This window comes from Tarenaya hassleriana, unplaced genomic scaffold, assembly GCF_000463585.1.
Source record: "Tarenaya hassleriana unplaced genomic scaffold, ASM46358v1 Cleome17, whole genome shotgun sequence".
Taxonomy (NCBI): Eukaryota; Viridiplantae; Streptophyta; class Magnoliopsida; order Brassicales; family Cleomaceae; genus Tarenaya; species Tarenaya hassleriana.
The window spans coordinates 2405617-2419876 of record NW_010965122.1 but is presented as its reverse complement, the minus strand read 5'-3'; the positions used below and the strand labels follow the sequence as shown (position 1 = coordinate 2419876).

Sequence of the window (14260 nt, the reverse complement as noted above, 5' to 3'; positions counted from 1 at the left end):
GGTTGAGAGGGGGAGCCGCTAGAATCCTCATGGCTTGTGAAGATGGCGATGCACAAGCGATTTATGTATATGTATATTAATCGCCCTTCAGGTTTTAGCTATATATATATATATATATATATGTCTTCCATATATTTTTTCCCTAATTTAATTATAAATAAATAAAAATAAAACTTGGGTTGCAAGTCAACCATAAATCTAAAAAATAGGAAAAATTCCAAAAAAATAGATATTAGGAATAGGAAAAGTTCCACAGAAAATGCAATTTATCAAAATGTTTCAAATAAAAATCTCAATTTCTGATTTGCCAAATTAATATCAAGTACAATTTATATTGGGGAGAGTGATATACTGTATCAAAAATATATATATATACACACGTATATTCTTTTCCAAAAAAAAAACAAATCGTTGCTCGTTACTGGATGGGCTTATGGGCCAAGAAGCTGATATGGGCTTAAACAATTATTAGTTCCAATAAAGTTTGGGTTTTGCAAATTCAGAACCTTTCTATATATTTATCCGAGTGGAGTTCAGCAGTTAGGGTTTTATTTCTCTCTCGCACTTGGGTTAATTCGCCGGAGGCTGGAGGAAGATCATCTTGGATCGAAAATGGTGAAGGGTCGTCAAGGAGAGAGAGTCAGGTAATGGACATCGTCACCGTCCTTTTTTTCTGCCGAATTTCTGCTCGGAATGAGTTGCATCAGGCGAAACTGTTGTTTGACTCACTAGAATCTGTGATTTGTTTTTCTCCTTTTTGGCAGATTGTACGTAAGAGGAACAGTCCTTGGATACAAGAGGTAACGTACAATGCTGCTTCTGTTGATTTGCTTTGGTATGGGTTTATGCTTTTTTTGTTCGGGTTTAGATTTGTGTCAGAGACTGTCGCGTTTGAGCATCCTGGTGCGGAGTTAGGTTTCGGATGCTGTCCTCATTTGTGTACACTCGTCTGAATTCATTGATTGTTCACTTGTTAAAGTTAGTTCTGTGTATAGAAAGATGGCCCATTTCCTGACATTGAGGTGCCGTTTCCAATTGCTCGGTCACCATTTGATCTTTGGGAGTTTTACTTCTGCCCTTTAACAACTAGTGATTCTGCAGATCAAAATCAAACCAGTACCCGAACACGTCCCTCGTCCAGATCGAGGGTGTGAATACCCAGGAAGAGGTGGCATGGTACTTGGGGAAACGTATGGCTTACATCTACAAGGCAAAGACTAAACAGAACGGGTCACACTACCGTTGCATATGGGGAAAGGTCACCAGACCTCATGGTAACAGTGGCGTTGTCCGAGCCAAGTTCAAGTCAAACCTTCCTCCAAAGTCTATGGTATTTTTACTTCTCCTTAACATGATTTCGCCAGTTTAGATATCTTTGTGTCCTTTGCAGCTTTGCTATACATGGTCTGATCAACCCTTTCTGTCTGGTTATTGCAGGGAGCTAGAGTCCGTGTCTTCATGTACCCAAGCAACATATAAGGTGAAATGTGCTTCCATTTGGAGATTTTACTTGTTTCCCAAGTTTTTATATACAACGCATTTTTTGTTTTCTTGGTTGTTTTTTGATAATCATAAAGTAGCAAGGTTAGATGCTGGTTTTTGATCATTTCACACAGTTTTCATATGGTTTCACCTCTGGCAGATTGATTATCTCTTCTAGTTTATTGTTGTAGATAAGATTAAGGTACGGCTCGTGGGGTTAGCTTTGAACACAAGGGCATGGTAGCTTTAGGGGCTTTGAAGATTCAGGGTCAGCCTGGAGATTTTGTTTCTGATTCCTGAAAATTTGGGGAATTTTGCTCCTCTTTTCTCTTTGCAGGAGGCAAGATTCGAAATCTTGGTTCATTCTGCAACAATCAGAAGGCAACAAGTTTATCTATCACCTTGTTTCTGGAGTTTTGATCCCTTTCATTCTGCAACATCCACCAGTGCTTGATGTCATATGTCTTTGTCCTCACTCGACTTAGATACATTATTTTTCTTGGAAAATTTACAGTTTTGATGAATTGAATTCCATCAATCATTGTTTCTTACGTTGCTCAATTGTATAACACTGTTCTTCAGTTAGAAATCATCCCTCCATTATGTCTATATACCAAATATTTTTGCTGAATTATCTGAATCCTCTGCTCAAGACATAAATGTTCGTATGTCTAGGAAATACAGGTGATAACCACCGATATAACATCCTTTATGTAGGCAGATACACAAGTATAAACAGATGTGATTATGGATGGATAAACATGTCTTAAACCAGACAAACCGTAAGATAGTTTTTTGCCGTTTAATTTCGGATTAAAAAAAAACCATTAATAAAAGACCGGATTAAGTGGAACCCCACTGTCTCCAGCAAAATTAAACAACATTTTTTTAAGAATAAAGGCTTCAACTCGAGATATTTCTTTAAGCATCTCTCTCTCCCTTATTTGATTTATCTCTTCATCCTCCTTTTCATCGCCTTGATCGTCTTTCTCTGAGTGCTCCTCCATTGCCATTGTGTATGTAAGCTTCTCTCTCTCCCTCTCTCCTCGAACTCGTTTCTTTTCCTTCTTTTTTCCCACTTTCAGCTGCATTTCCCCCTTTTTTTAATTGCTTTTATTATCTTGTCCGTGGATCTGATCGAGGAAAGTTTCAGCTCAAGTAGAGGAATTCGCCATTTCTGAATTCGCTAGGTAAGGGATCTCACTGAGTTTCGGCTATTTCTTGATTTCTCCTCTTCGATCTTGATCTTGCACGCATATCTAATTTTGGGTCATTGACCAGTTTGTATTCCCGTTCTAATGACCCTGGCTCGTAATTCGTCTCTGATATGATCTGGGTTCCTTCTGATTTGATCAGAAAACGACCCACTTATTCATTCATGGATCGATTGTTGCTGTTTCTAGAATCGACGGCGCAGTTTATGTCAAAAAGGTTCTGACTTTGAAAAAATTACAGGAACAAGTGGGGTTTGGTATCGGCGAGATCGAGAGTGAGGATTGAACCCTGGTCTTGGAAGGAGGATGTCTTTTACGGGCACTCAACAGAAATGCAAGGCTTGTGAGAAGACTGTGTATCCTGTGGAGCTTTTGTCTGCTGACGGAGTTTCATACCACAAGTCTTGCTTCAAATGCACTCACTGTAAAAGCAGGCTTCAGGTTTTATGATTCTTTTTGAAATCTTGTGGATATCGATGTCGATGCCGTTGTGTTCTTTGTTTCGTCTATCTTATGGTGCTTATTGATATGGGGATTGTATTTCAGCTGATGAAATTTAGTGTTCTTGATGGTTTTCAGCTGAGCAACTATTCATCCATGGAAGGTGTGTTGTACTGTAAGCCTCACTTTGAGCAGCTGTTCAAGGAGACGGGCAGTTTTCACAAGAACTTCCAGTCACGTATGTCTCGTCTTTCGTCCAGCATCTCGATCTTTGATCCGTTTGATCTTTGTCTTGAGTTTTCTTCCTTTCCTCGCAGCTGCAAAGCCAGCCGAGAAGCCGACCCCTGAGCTGGTAAATGTTTCTTAACGATGCAACAACACGCACTTCTGTTTGTGACAGTGAACAGCAGTTTCCGGTTAAATCTATTCCCACTCTGATCCATATTCTGATCCCCTTTTTTTGCGCCGATATCTCAGACAAGGACGCCTAGCAAAGTCGCCGGCATGTTCTCCGGCACGCAAGATAAATGCACCACTTGCGGTAAAACCGTGTATCCTCTAGAAAAGGTAAACACTATCGATCAAAGTACATCTATGGTTCGGATTATGAATTGCCCTGCTTCCTTCTCTGTTCTCCAATGGCATCGTATGTTTTCATTTTCGTGTATGCTGGGGTTAAACGCAGAATCTCGACAAGGATACTGTTTCTGTTTCTTCACATTAGTTGTGAAAATAGTATCCTCGACAGTTGAGCTTGGTGTATGAATGAAATGCCGAATCTTGGGTAACAAACATCATCAACCGCCCGTATAAAAAGAAGCATTTGTATCGAGTCATTTCAACCGTTATATACATGATTTCATCAATATCGTGCAGGTAACGGTGGAGAGCCAGTCGTACCACAAATCGTGCTTCAAATGCTCACACGGAGGATGCCCAATATCGCCGTCAAACTACGCAGCACTGGAGGGAATCCTCTACTGCAAGCACCATTTCTCTCAGCTCTTCAAGGAGAAAGGAAGCTACAACCACCTCATCAAATCCGCCTCCATCAAACGCACAGCCGCCGCAGCCGCAGCCGCAGCCGCAACCGCAACCGCCGCCCCTGAATCTTGAAAACTCAAATCGAGTCCGGACTGCTTTGCTTTGCGTGTCTATCTGTGTTGGTGTGAGCATATATATATATACACATATATGTATGTATGTACGTATGTATGTGTTCTTGGATTCTTGCTTCCGTAGATGATGGAACTAGGGAAGATTTGATTGTCTTGCAATGTTTTCATTGAGAGAGTGTGCTTTTGTTATTTGTATGTGTGTTTAGAGGTTGTCTGATTATTTCCCTCTTATGTCGGAACTCCGACTTCCATGGTGTCGTTATTGCATTTTTTGGAAGATTTTCTTCATTTTTTTTTGTTAATAAATCAAGGTGGATCAGTGTCATATATATATATATATGAACACACACTCAATGGTATCAGAGTATTGTACGAGATTGAATTATGAAATGTGAGTACTTAGTGTTCGCAAATATATTTAGTTGTAGTTTTAGTTCGTTTTATTATCTCTTATTAAATTGGATTAGTTTAAAAAAAAAGGGCAAATATTCATAATAAAAATCCATTATCTGTTTTTAATATTAATTTTGTTTTTTTAACAAATTAGATAGTTAATACTTAAAAGGGTATTTTTGAGTTTATGCGTGAATTGGAAAGCAGGGCATGGTTTCAAAAATGTCGAACAGTTCCTCCGACCTCCATAGTCATCTTCTCCGGTGAGCTTTCTTTCCTCTCCATCTCCCTCTCTCCCTCTTCCTTCCCTTTCTTCTTTTTCGTTGACGAACCCTAAATTTTTTTTTTCTGAGAATTCAGGATATCTGAACCTATAACAGAGTTGCTCGGACGAACACGGTGTATTCCGCAAGAGAGCAGCAATGTTTCGACCAAAGAGATTCTCTTGTCCCTCTTACCAAACCCATCTTCCCGCCCAAGCTCAAGGGATTCTGATACCGAGATCCATGCTTCGATCAGGCACTTCGTTTTGGCTTGTGCCCTTCTCTCGTCTTCCCGATCCTCCGATCACGAACTCCTCTCATGGATTCCTGAAAACCTATCTCTCGCTGCCGAATCTGCTTTTCGTGAGTTTTCGAGTGTTTATTTTGGGTGTTTCCCCCGGAAGAATGCTGAGGGGCTCGGAGAAGAGAGGAGGTTGGTGATCGAATTATTGCCCGAAGTTTTGCCTGAGCTGAAAGGTAGAATCAAGGAGAGTTCGATCGGTAAGGGCACAGACACAGATGATATTTCATCTACAATGACGAGAACTCCTGTCGGGTACGCGATTCTGTCTGCTTATCAGCTCAGATGGTTTGTGTCTCAGGTCTGTTCTGTGAATTTGAGAATTGGTTTCCACCCAATTTGTCAAAAAAAAAATTAAGCTTTAGAATGCCATGCCATGTAATTTTTGGTGGTTTTTGTTCTTTTGATAGGTTGAGAAACCACATTTGGGACAACTATGCAACTTGGTGATCCCTTGTGCTTTGACAGCACTCGATCACTGGTCTCATGAAGTCAAAGTAAGTAAGCTCCTGGGATGGTGGTTTTGATGGGTTATGCTGCTTTACTAAGCTTCCAATGTCTGTATTATTAATCAATCCTCCTTTATATGAGTCTTACATATGTGTAGATAGATCCTATATTCCTGCAATTTTTAAGAAAGTAACCTTTTTTTGTGCTTGCATGCTCTATGTTTGTATTTGTTAATAACGCTAAGGGGCATGGATTTAGTGAATATGTTGGAGTGCAAAATCTATATGTTGTTGGAGTTGTGCTCTGTTTATTGGTTTTTACTGTTTTGGTGGATCCCTTTTGTTGAGAGATTAATAGAGAAAACAGAAGTCGATGAATAGAATAGGCAGAATCACAACTTTGAAATATCGAAAAGATGAAGTTATATCATTGCCTGATAACAGGGGCAGGGTATGATTTGCTTTGTACATCTCACCAAAAACGTGACTGGTCCTGAGCTCAGTTTGTATGGAGATGTCATTCTTGATGCATGCTGCCAGAATATTGTGTCTGCAGACGAAATATGGATACATGTTGTAGAGATGTCTGTGCTCCTTTTGACTGAAATCCAGCGGAATAATCCCCGTAGCTCATGGTAAAGACTCTCTTCTCTTCTCCGTTGCTTCATTTCTTGAGTCCGGGAGTTAAAGAGAAGGTTGTGGTGAAAATCCTTTTGTGTATAATATTTTAAAAGTGCGATGGTTAAATATTCTTGATCATTTTCACCCTTTCTATGACATATTACACTATCCTCTATGTCCATTCTGTCTGACTCCATGTCTTGATCCATTTCGTTTCGCAAGTGTGGATTCACATCAGTTAGTCTGAGAACGGATTAGACGATGACCATATTCAGACAACTTTTGAAGTTGGACATATCTCTTTAAGAAAATCTTTTGTTTTGGTTTTGATTTGTTCTGCCAGATTTGTTGATGAAAACTTGACTCCCTATTATTATTTTACCTACGTTCATTTTCTTTTTTCTTTCTTTTCTAGGTTTGAGAGGATCTTGAATGAGATGCTCGGCCACCTAGAACGCCAGCCGGGAAATAAGGAGCGGCGTATTGCTTGGCTAAGATTCATTGAGCCGCTTTTTAATGCTCTAGGTCTTTTTCTACTGGCTCATTTTCGACGTATTTTTCCACTTTTCTTCCAATGGATGCATGCAGATGATGATGAAACTGTTTTGTTGGTAAGTCATGTCCATTGCAACGCCCCGCCCATCTTGATGATGCAGACTTCTCAAGCAAATCCTTACTAATCGAGGATGCCTTTTCTTCTTTACAAATAGTGATTCATATAAAAATTCTCTGTATCTCTGTTGACACCATGCAGGTTCTTGAGAAGGTGGAGACTGTCGTAAGATTAACATGGATCAGAAACTCACCCCATATCACAAGGTTTAGCCCCGTAAAAATTCATATGAAAAGTTGATTCTTCTCAATTAGCTCTCTTAACGTCGTTGTCTCGTGCTTTTGGACTTTCAGATTGGTGGATGAGCTTGTCTCCTTATATAAAGAATCCTCGATGCGAAAGTCTCGTGAGGATATTAGGCGCCTTATCCTCCGTGTATTGACGTTACTCCGCGAGTAAGCAAATGCATTTAACCTATATATCAAGATTGCCACGTGTATCTATGTATGTATGTATGAAAGTCTTTTCCTTTCCGAACTTGTGTGAAACCCACAGGTGCAAAGGCCAACAATTTGAAACAGCATGGATCAAGCACCATGAAGACCCGAATCTGAGAATTGTGACCCAAAGCATACAGTCTCTCCACGGCGCGATGAGGTATGAAACAAAATAAACATAGTCTCGCCAAAGGACCTCTGAGGGTTGCGGAAAAAAAACCGGACAGAGAAGAAGAGTAGGTTAAGCCATTTGGAGGGTTTTTTTTACATTGGATCCATTATAGAGTAGAGCTCTTTTGGTGGTTTTGACGGTCTGCTGTCGTTTTGGTGGGTTACTGAGGTTTTGGTAAGTGGGTTTATCTAATACACGCTCTTTCTAATTCTTTGTGGAGCTATAACACACACACACACACACACATATCTGTTTGTCTCAAACAGATGTTAGTGTTTTTTTCTCGAACATCTCTTCCTACTAGTTTATGTTTGTGTTTACATGTTTATGAGATTATGAAACACGACCCCAAAGGAAGTTTGCAGAGTGGTTATGCGGCTAACCGGAACGGTTAAAATCATTGGTTATGTCAGACCATTGATTTTAATTGACAAACCAATTGATTTCAGAGGCCGTGAAAGCGCAAAACCAATATAACCATATGCAAGTCCCAGTCTCAGATTTTATCAGCACAAACAGAAAGCAGAGCATTTCACTCTTCAATGAACTTCTTGAGGTTCTTCAACCACAGCAAATACTCTCGGCTGTCTTTCCTCATCATGTATTCATGCAAGAAATTTGTAGTGCTTGCCTTTATCCCTCTAATCTCCAGAAACTTGTGGAATGATTTCCTCAGATTCTCATCCAAATCTCTGCAAATGGAGGAAACAGAATTCAAACACAGTTGAGTTTGCAGGTCAGTGTTTTTCGCTTGCGGCGGAGTAAAGTCTCGGGTTAGCGTTGCTTACTGGAAATCAGGTCCATCGTATGCCATTGGCTCCTCGGAAGAATTCTCGGGATGAGTCACGGATAGAGCATCAATGGCAATCTCATCCGGTAAAGCGGTGCAGCTAAACTCTAGACTCAGTCCACTCTTCTTGGTGACAGTGACAACTAATAGAATGCTCGATTCACTCCACCTCTGGCTAGGTGTTTCATCATCGTCGTCCTCCATATCGTCTTCTCCATTCTTGCCAGTGAAAGGACAAGGTGTGTTCACCACGACTTCGATCTGTTCCCCGTTGTATTCTCTTGTCAATGTTACTGTCTGGTGTCCAGGGTTATCTTCCATTTCGAAAGGGAATCCTTCCGGAGTGTCTTCAACCTAAAACCCAACATGAAGACAGTGAAACCACAACCAAAGAAAGAAGAAATCCAACCAATTCATCCTACCCCGTTGTTGAATAAGTTAAAAAATCATTCTTTTCGCTTGTGTGTGTGCTGTACTAATGCAAGGTCAGCCATAGAGGCTCTATAGCTTAAACGTGACAGAGAATCACCTTCCTATGCCTTAGAACGAACAAAGGATATGAACACAAGAATGGTTCACTCCTTCGTATCATTTCAGTACGGATCAATTTCAGCTGTTTGCAATGTCAAGACGCCATTTCGGTAACCTGAATCGAAAGCTTATGGCTCCCTATGCATACTGAGACACCCATATACAAATGCATATACACATAGATAGAGAAACACACATGATGATATGCACATACACAAATGAAACCAACCCCATCAACTATGACCAACAAAATTTTCAAGACAGCATTTCCTACCCTATTTTTGGAAATAACCAGCAAACCATCCATTTGAATAGCCCAAGAGACAAATATAATAGTTTCAACTTTATAAAACATGAAAATTCCCAATAGCTCTTGTCTAAGAGAATCAAAAGGGGATAATCTCTTGTATATTTCACAAATTAGTCTGCCATATCCTCTCAAAATTTTGCATACAACAAAGAACGAGAAGAGATAGTAACAAAGGACTTTATAATTTTGGTTATATTTGGTGATAAATCAGTAACATATATACATATACTGATAAAAGAGCAAACCTTTCAGAGCCATAAGCCATTTTTTTACGTGACGCGGATCAAGAGGACGACCATGATAAACACACAGGTCATTGCAAAGATCAATAGCCACTGGAAGCAGGTCGTCTTCGAGGTCTCTGAATATATCTTCGAAGCTCTTACATTCGCATGTCCCGTGCTTGCTAAACTCTGCTCTATAGCTTCCTCCGTCGAATCTAGTATCTGCATTCATATATAGAAACCAGACTATTCAAACGCAACACTAACCGAGCCTGGCTTAGATTTTTCTTTCTTTTTGCTTTCGTGTAAAACCCGAATGAAGAAACATAATGAGACTTATGCTAAGTCAAGTTTTACACATATAAAAGATAAACGGCACAAGCTTTGGTATCGATGGGAACTTGTCATATACCCTTTTTTTGTTTAAACCTGTACTAATTTTACACCACCAAAAGTAGAGGTAGTTGAAAACTATTTTCTGGGTATTGTTCACGGTGAAGTAAATCGGAATAAGGATAGAGAAAGGAGGAGGCTGAGGAAACAAACAAAGAACAGATTCTGTTGTTCCTAAATTACAAGGGTCTCGGTGAGAAGAATCGGCATCTTACCTTCTCCGTGTTTTGTACAGACTGGCTTATCATTAGACTGCTCTCCTTGAGCTGTCTTGCCAATACCACCATTTCATCAGTGAGGTCCTCTTGAAGCTTTCTGCCGGGAGAGGAAAGAGAGGTATTATAGGAACCACGATTTGTAAAATACATATGCATTGGGTTTCACTAAGCTCAGTATTTCGCTACCGAATTGTTATCAGACGAGAGCCAAGAACAAATGAGTTCTTAGCAGTTTATGAAACTACCTGTGTTTCTCAATGTGTAGTTGAGCAGCAGCATCTAGTTTTACTGGTTTTGATGCATCAGCATCAAGATCACCATGGTATTCCTCTTTGCTACTCGCAGGCCTGCCTCAATGAAAGTTGGCGGTAAGAACAAAGCTAGTGACAATGTAAAGAATAACAAACATTTTAAGAGTTAACAATCCAAGGATAAGGAACTGAGAATATACTTACACAAATCTTCTTCTCAGCTGGGGAGAAGTGGGGTTCCGCACATCATCTTCAGCTCTTGAAGGGCTCTCCATGGTAGAATCCTTTGCAGAAAGTTCGTCAGAGACCCTTGCATCGGGCTGCAAATAGGAAAAAGTTGGTATCAGTCCCAATTAAAAGCCAACAATGCCAGATTCGAATTCTTGCAATTATAAAAATTGGTAAATATCAACTTTAGAGGCTTCTTCAATCAAATGCCTCTCATAAGAATTCCAAGGGAATGGGAAAGTAAAAAGGAAAGCATGCCGTGAGCATGAATCTTAGATGTCTTCTGATGAATAGCCCTGAATTCCTTAACTATAGAATGGAAAAGCGCATCTTTATAGTTCGTGCATAACCAACATACCACTTGAGCAGCTATTCTGGAAGCAATGGCTTCAATCATCTCAGAATACTCATTCACCTTAGCCTTTGGAAATCTGGGGAGATATCAAACAACATAAATTATAGCTCTCGATAAGAAAACTATTAGCTCGATCAGGGCCAGACTCAAACATTCCATTTTATCATGAAAGTTAAGAAGCTTTAATTACTCGCAAAACCAGAGAGGCTCATGCCACCTAGTTCACTAAATCAATCAGTCCTGGGTAAAACATCCTAGTTCTCTGTATTCAAAAGGAGTATAAAAAGCCCTCCACTTTCTATGCACATTTTTTTTATTCCAGCTCTCAAACCCTTGATCACAGAAAGACGGAATTTTGTTTTTGATACTACCTCCCGAAGCAAAAACAATAATTGTACACGACACCTGCTTGCTGAACAAACAGAAATGGGAATTCCCATTTCATTATTATGCAAAAGACTGAATTTTCAATCCTGAATCTTTCAAATCGAGAACAACATACATGATATACTAACCTCGGTAGTCCTTCTGGGGTCTTCTCTTCCGCGAGTTGTTCTAATTGTTCCCTTAAAGTAGCAACATACTACAGATGTTCCATATATGTCAACATTAGTTGTTTCGAAGCTATAATCAGATGCTTACACAAACCAAACATATACCATTACCAAATCAACAGTTCCGTATGAAATTCAAAGGACATACATGCATAAGCTTTGCCTGATTCTGCTGCTTTGGTGCAGCAGCAAGCAATCTCCGCAAATTAATCTCGGTTTTGCTGATGCCCATCACAAAATAACCTACGACGCTCAACAAAAGCCCGGAATTCAGATCGGATCTCAAGTTCAGGATGAGGAAACTAAACAAAACCAGAAAAACAAAGACGAATCGACAATACGAAGACAAATCCAGAAAATTGCAGCAAAACAGTTTCTCGGATTTTCAAAAAATTGATTCGGAGATGGGCACATCATGATTTGTAACAAATCGAAGATCTAATGAAACGACCGACGAGACGAGAAATCAAACGAGGAGAAGAGAGATAGAGAGACTCACGAAGAATCAACCGACGTCGATAACCTAGACGCATAACGCATTCAAATCCACAAAGAACAAACACATTCAGACTAAATATTGTCCTCACCTCTTTAAACCAATCCAATTCCGGGGAGATATTAAATCAGATAATCAAGTTTACTAGCTCGACAACAACGCGCAAGAGAAAAACATATAATCGTAGATGCCTAGACGCATAATGCTAACGCATCAGAGTAGTTATCTCATCCACATTACGACAAAATACCATCAATGATGAGAACCTACATTCTCGAATTCTCAGGATCAAGAAAGAAAATCAACTAAACAAGTTCATCGATCTGAACCCAACAATGAAAAATGATCAGAATCAAATATAGTGACCGCATCAAGCACCAAATCGACAACCTTATTCACATTCAGAGAATCCAATAGGGAATCCCATCCTACTCAAATCGAAACCAACGCCAATAAGAGCAAAGAAAACACCAAAATTCAAATCAGAGGCGCCAAACTCATAAGCAAGCAAACAGATCTCACCGGAGGAGATAAGTCTCGAAAATAGCAGAGAAGAAGAAAAATACATCATTACCTTCTCAAGATCTAACGGAATCGCAGAAGAACTGAGCAGAGAGGACGAGTCGCGGAGGAGAGAGACCGAGTCGGACTCGCTGTTTTTTTTGTGGAAAAGAGCCCAACTGTTTTCGTCAGGCTGAGCTGTGAGAAGGGGAAACGTCGGTTGGCGAATGAAAAATTCAGTGAGAGGACTCATTTTTATACATACACACCTTTGATAAAACAAAGTCCCTAACATGTACGTATGCATAATACAACATAACCATCAGTTAATAAAATCCAAACAATAAACAGATTGCCTTACAACAGAAGACAAAACCCATGTTTTTCGGAACAATTTTGGTGAACTGCAAATCAATTAGTTCGATCAAACAATAAACAGATGATCTGAAAACAGAAGCAGCAACTATGTTTTTCGGAAACCTGTGTGAGAGTGATCGAACTGCAACTTCCACAAAACCTTCTCCTTTTCGACCCTGAATCAGAAAGCCAAAACCCATTCAGATTCGAAACTCGAAAAATAAATTCCAACAAAGAGATTTCACGAATTAAACATAAAAAGTGAGGGGTGTATATATATATATATGTATATATCGAAAACTAGTTCGACAGGAAAATCGAAATCGAATACAGACTGAGAGGAGATAAGAGAGATCGAAATGGAACCGGAGAGAGGTTGAGAGTCGGACAGACCGAACGGCGGAGAGTGAGAAGTACGGGCGAGGACGACCAAACGGCGAACACGATTGAGTCAGAAAGACCGAACCGCGAACACGGTGAACAGAGAGAGCAAGCGAACACGACTAACAGAGACTCGCAAGGTGGAGACGAAGAATCGCAAGGCGGAGACGGAGAGACCGATGGCGAACGGCGAACGGCGAACGGCGAACGGCGATGGATTTCCCTTCTGCCCGCAAAACACAAATGAGTTGCTTGGTAAACTAGGGTTGTTATTTTTGTAAGGGGAAAATCACCCAAATAACTATTTAATTCCCATCTATTTCACCTGTACACCACCGAAAATATAACACATGTTTTTTCCCGTGAAAAAGATGAAATTACCTTGACGAATTACGATATTTATCCATTCGAAAACAACTTCTTTATTACGACTTCATAATTAAATCTAAATATAGTTACAATTGATTCTAAAAAAGGTGGCAAAAAAATCATCTTTCTTATTTTAGTTGTTTCTTATTTTAGTTGTATATCAGTTATATGTTAGTCGTAATAAAGTCGCAAAAAATAAAACGAAAAGGGTATTTCGAACTTTTTCTACCGAAAAGTGGATTAAAATTGAAAAAAAAAAAAAAATTTTGGTGGTGTAGACTGAAATAGATCCGACGGTTTATTTGGGTGATTTTCCCTTTTGTAAGTGTGTTATATTAAAGGGTATTTTTGTAATGTTTGAATTTATAGGTACCCGCGAGAGAACTCTCGAAGAACCCAAACCCGAATCTCGGATTTGTACTCTCATAGAAACCCGATCGCACGCATGATGAATTCCCGTATCCAGAAAGTCGGGTTTCGGGTAAAAATTGACTTATATATTTCTGTTTTTATAAATTAAGAATTCCGAAATTGGAAATTGACAACAAAAGAAGAAATTTATAATTGGAAGTTCACTTCGGCTTACAGTGGAACTGGAAGTCTTCTCTCCTATTACGCATTGCTTACGTGTAAATTTATTTTATAACTTTATTAATTATATTCGTTGATTAAAACGATGATAATTGTAATTGTGATTAGAGTACGATTCTATGTACGTATGAAGCCTTTTCCTTTCCCAACTTGTGTGAAACCCGTAAGAAATAAATTATCATGTGGATTATATTACAAAACCCACAG

The 14260-nt window shown here is 39.5% G+C and overlaps 5 protein-coding genes across 6 annotated transcripts; 3 read left to right on the top strand and 2 right to left on the bottom strand.

The window, feature by feature from the left end:
* Nucleotides 1-534: 534 nt before the first annotated feature.
* On the top strand, nt 535-2091 carry LOC104810055 (60S ribosomal protein L35a-3). The gene is made up of 5 exons (XM_010536239.1): nt 535-644; nt 765-800; nt 1102-1330; nt 1438-1480; nt 1820-2091. The coding sequence occupies exons 1-4, from the start codon at nt 613-615 to the stop codon at nt 1477-1479; spliced, it is 339 nt and encodes a 112-aa protein (XP_010534541.1). The 5' UTR covers nt 535-612; the 3' UTR covers nt 1480; nt 1820-2091.
* Nucleotides 2092-2389: 298 nt separating this feature from the next.
* LOC104810054 (LIM domain-containing protein WLIM2b-like) lies at nt 2390-4354 on the top strand. The gene is made up of 7 exons (XM_010536235.2): nt 2390-2502; nt 2636-2672; nt 2938-3137; nt 3276-3375; nt 3455-3489; nt 3615-3704; nt 4014-4354. Exons 3-7 carry the CDS (start codon nt 3003-3005, stop codon nt 4251-4253), a joined length of 600 nt encoding a protein of 199 aa, XP_010534537.1. The 5' UTR covers nt 2390-2502; nt 2636-2672; nt 2938-3002; the 3' UTR covers nt 4254-4354.
* A 490-nt stretch (nt 4355-4844) lies between these two features.
* On the top strand, nt 4845-7794 carry LOC104810050 (uncharacterized protein At2g39910). The gene is made up of 8 exons (XM_010536227.1): nt 4845-4911; nt 5009-5513; nt 5623-5709; nt 6106-6296; nt 6698-6893; nt 7037-7101; nt 7189-7290; nt 7391-7794. The coding sequence occupies exons 1-8, from the start codon at nt 4859-4861 to the stop codon at nt 7506-7508; spliced, it is 1317 nt and encodes a 438-aa protein (XP_010534529.1). The 5' UTR covers nt 4845-4858; the 3' UTR covers nt 7509-7794.
* LOC104810176 (uncharacterized protein At2g39795, mitochondrial-like) lies at nt 7778-9400 on the bottom strand. Its single transcript, XM_010536372.1, has 4 exons — nt 9381-9400; nt 8824-8833; nt 8293-8648; nt 7778-8196 (listed from the first exon to the last, which is right to left on the bottom strand). The coding sequence occupies exons 1-4, from the start codon at nt 9398-9400 to the stop codon at nt 8037-8039; spliced, it is 546 nt and encodes a 181-aa protein (XP_010534674.1). The 3' UTR covers nt 7778-8036.
* On the bottom strand, nt 8561-13357 carry LOC104810051. Of its 2 annotated transcripts, none has more exons than XM_010536229.2 (11): nt 13079-13357; nt 12836-12888; nt 12429-12553; nt 11507-11601; nt 11320-11387; nt 10808-10880; nt 10426-10541; nt 10216-10317; nt 9968-10067; nt 9381-9581; nt 8561-8648 (listed from the first exon to the last, which is right to left on the bottom strand). In XM_010536229.2, exons 4-10 carry the CDS (start codon nt 11588-11590, stop codon nt 9405-9407), a joined length of 720 nt encoding a protein of 239 aa, XP_010534531.1. In that variant the 5' UTR covers nt 11591-11601; nt 12429-12553; nt 12836-12888; nt 13079-13357; the 3' UTR covers nt 8561-8648; nt 9381-9404. The 2 variants fall into 2 exon arrangements, with proteins under 2 accessions (XP_010534531.1, XP_010534534.1); XM_010536232.2 differs by having other exon boundaries at nt 13106-13357.
* Nucleotides 13358-14260: the final 903 nt, after the last annotated feature.

What these genes read in the sequence shown, in the direction of transcription:
- LOC104810055 (XM_010536239.1), top strand. Translation starts at nt 613, where the DNA reads ATGGTGAAGGGTCGTCAAGGAGAGAGAGTCAG. An exon ending in ACAGTCCTTGGATACAAGAG is followed by an intron (nt 801 to 1,101) that starts GTAACGTACAAT and finishes GTGATTCTGCAG; the next exon opens with ATCAAAATCAAACCAGTACC. An exon ending in ACCTTCCTCCAAAGTCTATG is followed by an intron (nt 1,331 to 1,437) that starts GTATTTTTACTT and finishes TGGTTATTGCAG; the next exon opens with GGAGCTAGAGTCCGTGTCTT.
- LOC104810054 (XM_010536235.2), top strand. Translation starts at nt 3,003, where the DNA reads ATGTCTTTTACGGGCACTCAACAGAAATGCAAGGCTTGTGAGAAGACT. An exon ending in TCACAAGAACTTCCAGTCAC is followed by an intron (nt 3,376 to 3,454) that starts GTATGTCTCGTC and finishes CTTTCCTCGCAG; the next exon opens with CTGCAAAGCCAGCCGAGAAG. An exon ending in CCGTGTATCCTCTAGAAAAG is followed by an intron (nt 3,705 to 4,013) that starts GTAAACACTATC and finishes AATATCGTGCAG; the next exon opens with GTAACGGTGGAGAGCCAGTC.
- LOC104810050 (XM_010536227.1), top strand. Translation starts at nt 4,859, where the DNA reads ATGGTTTCAAAAATGTCGAACAGTTCCTCCGACCTCCATAGTCATCTT. An exon ending in AATAATCCCCGTAGCTCATG is followed by an intron (nt 6,297 to 6,697) that starts GTAAAGACTCTC and finishes TTTCTTTTCTAG; the next exon opens with GTTTGAGAGGATCTTGAATG. An exon ending in AACTCACCCCATATCACAAG is followed by an intron (nt 7,102 to 7,188) that starts GTTTAGCCCCGT and finishes TTGGACTTTCAG; the next exon opens with ATTGGTGGATGAGCTTGTCT.
- LOC104810176 (XM_010536372.1), bottom strand. Translation starts at nt 9,400, where the DNA reads ATGGCTTATGGCTCTGAAAG. An exon ending in TACGATGGACCTGATTTCCA is followed by an intron (nt 8,197 to 8,292) that starts GTAAGCAACGCT and finishes CTCCATTTGCAG; the next exon opens with AGATTTGGATGAGAATCTGA.
- LOC104810051 (XM_010536229.2), bottom strand. Translation starts at nt 11,590, where the DNA reads ATGGGCATCAGCAAAACCGAGATTAATTTGCGGAGATTGCTTGCTGCT. An exon ending in ATCAGGCAAAGCTTATGCAT is followed by an intron (nt 11,388 to 11,506) that starts GTATGTCCTTTG and finishes GAACATCTGTAG; the next exon opens with TATGTTGCTACTTTAAGGGA. An exon ending in CCAGAATAGCTGCTCAAGTG is followed by an intron (nt 10,542 to 10,807) that starts GTATGTTGGTTA and finishes TCCTATTTGCAG; the next exon opens with CCCGATGCAAGGGTCTCTGA.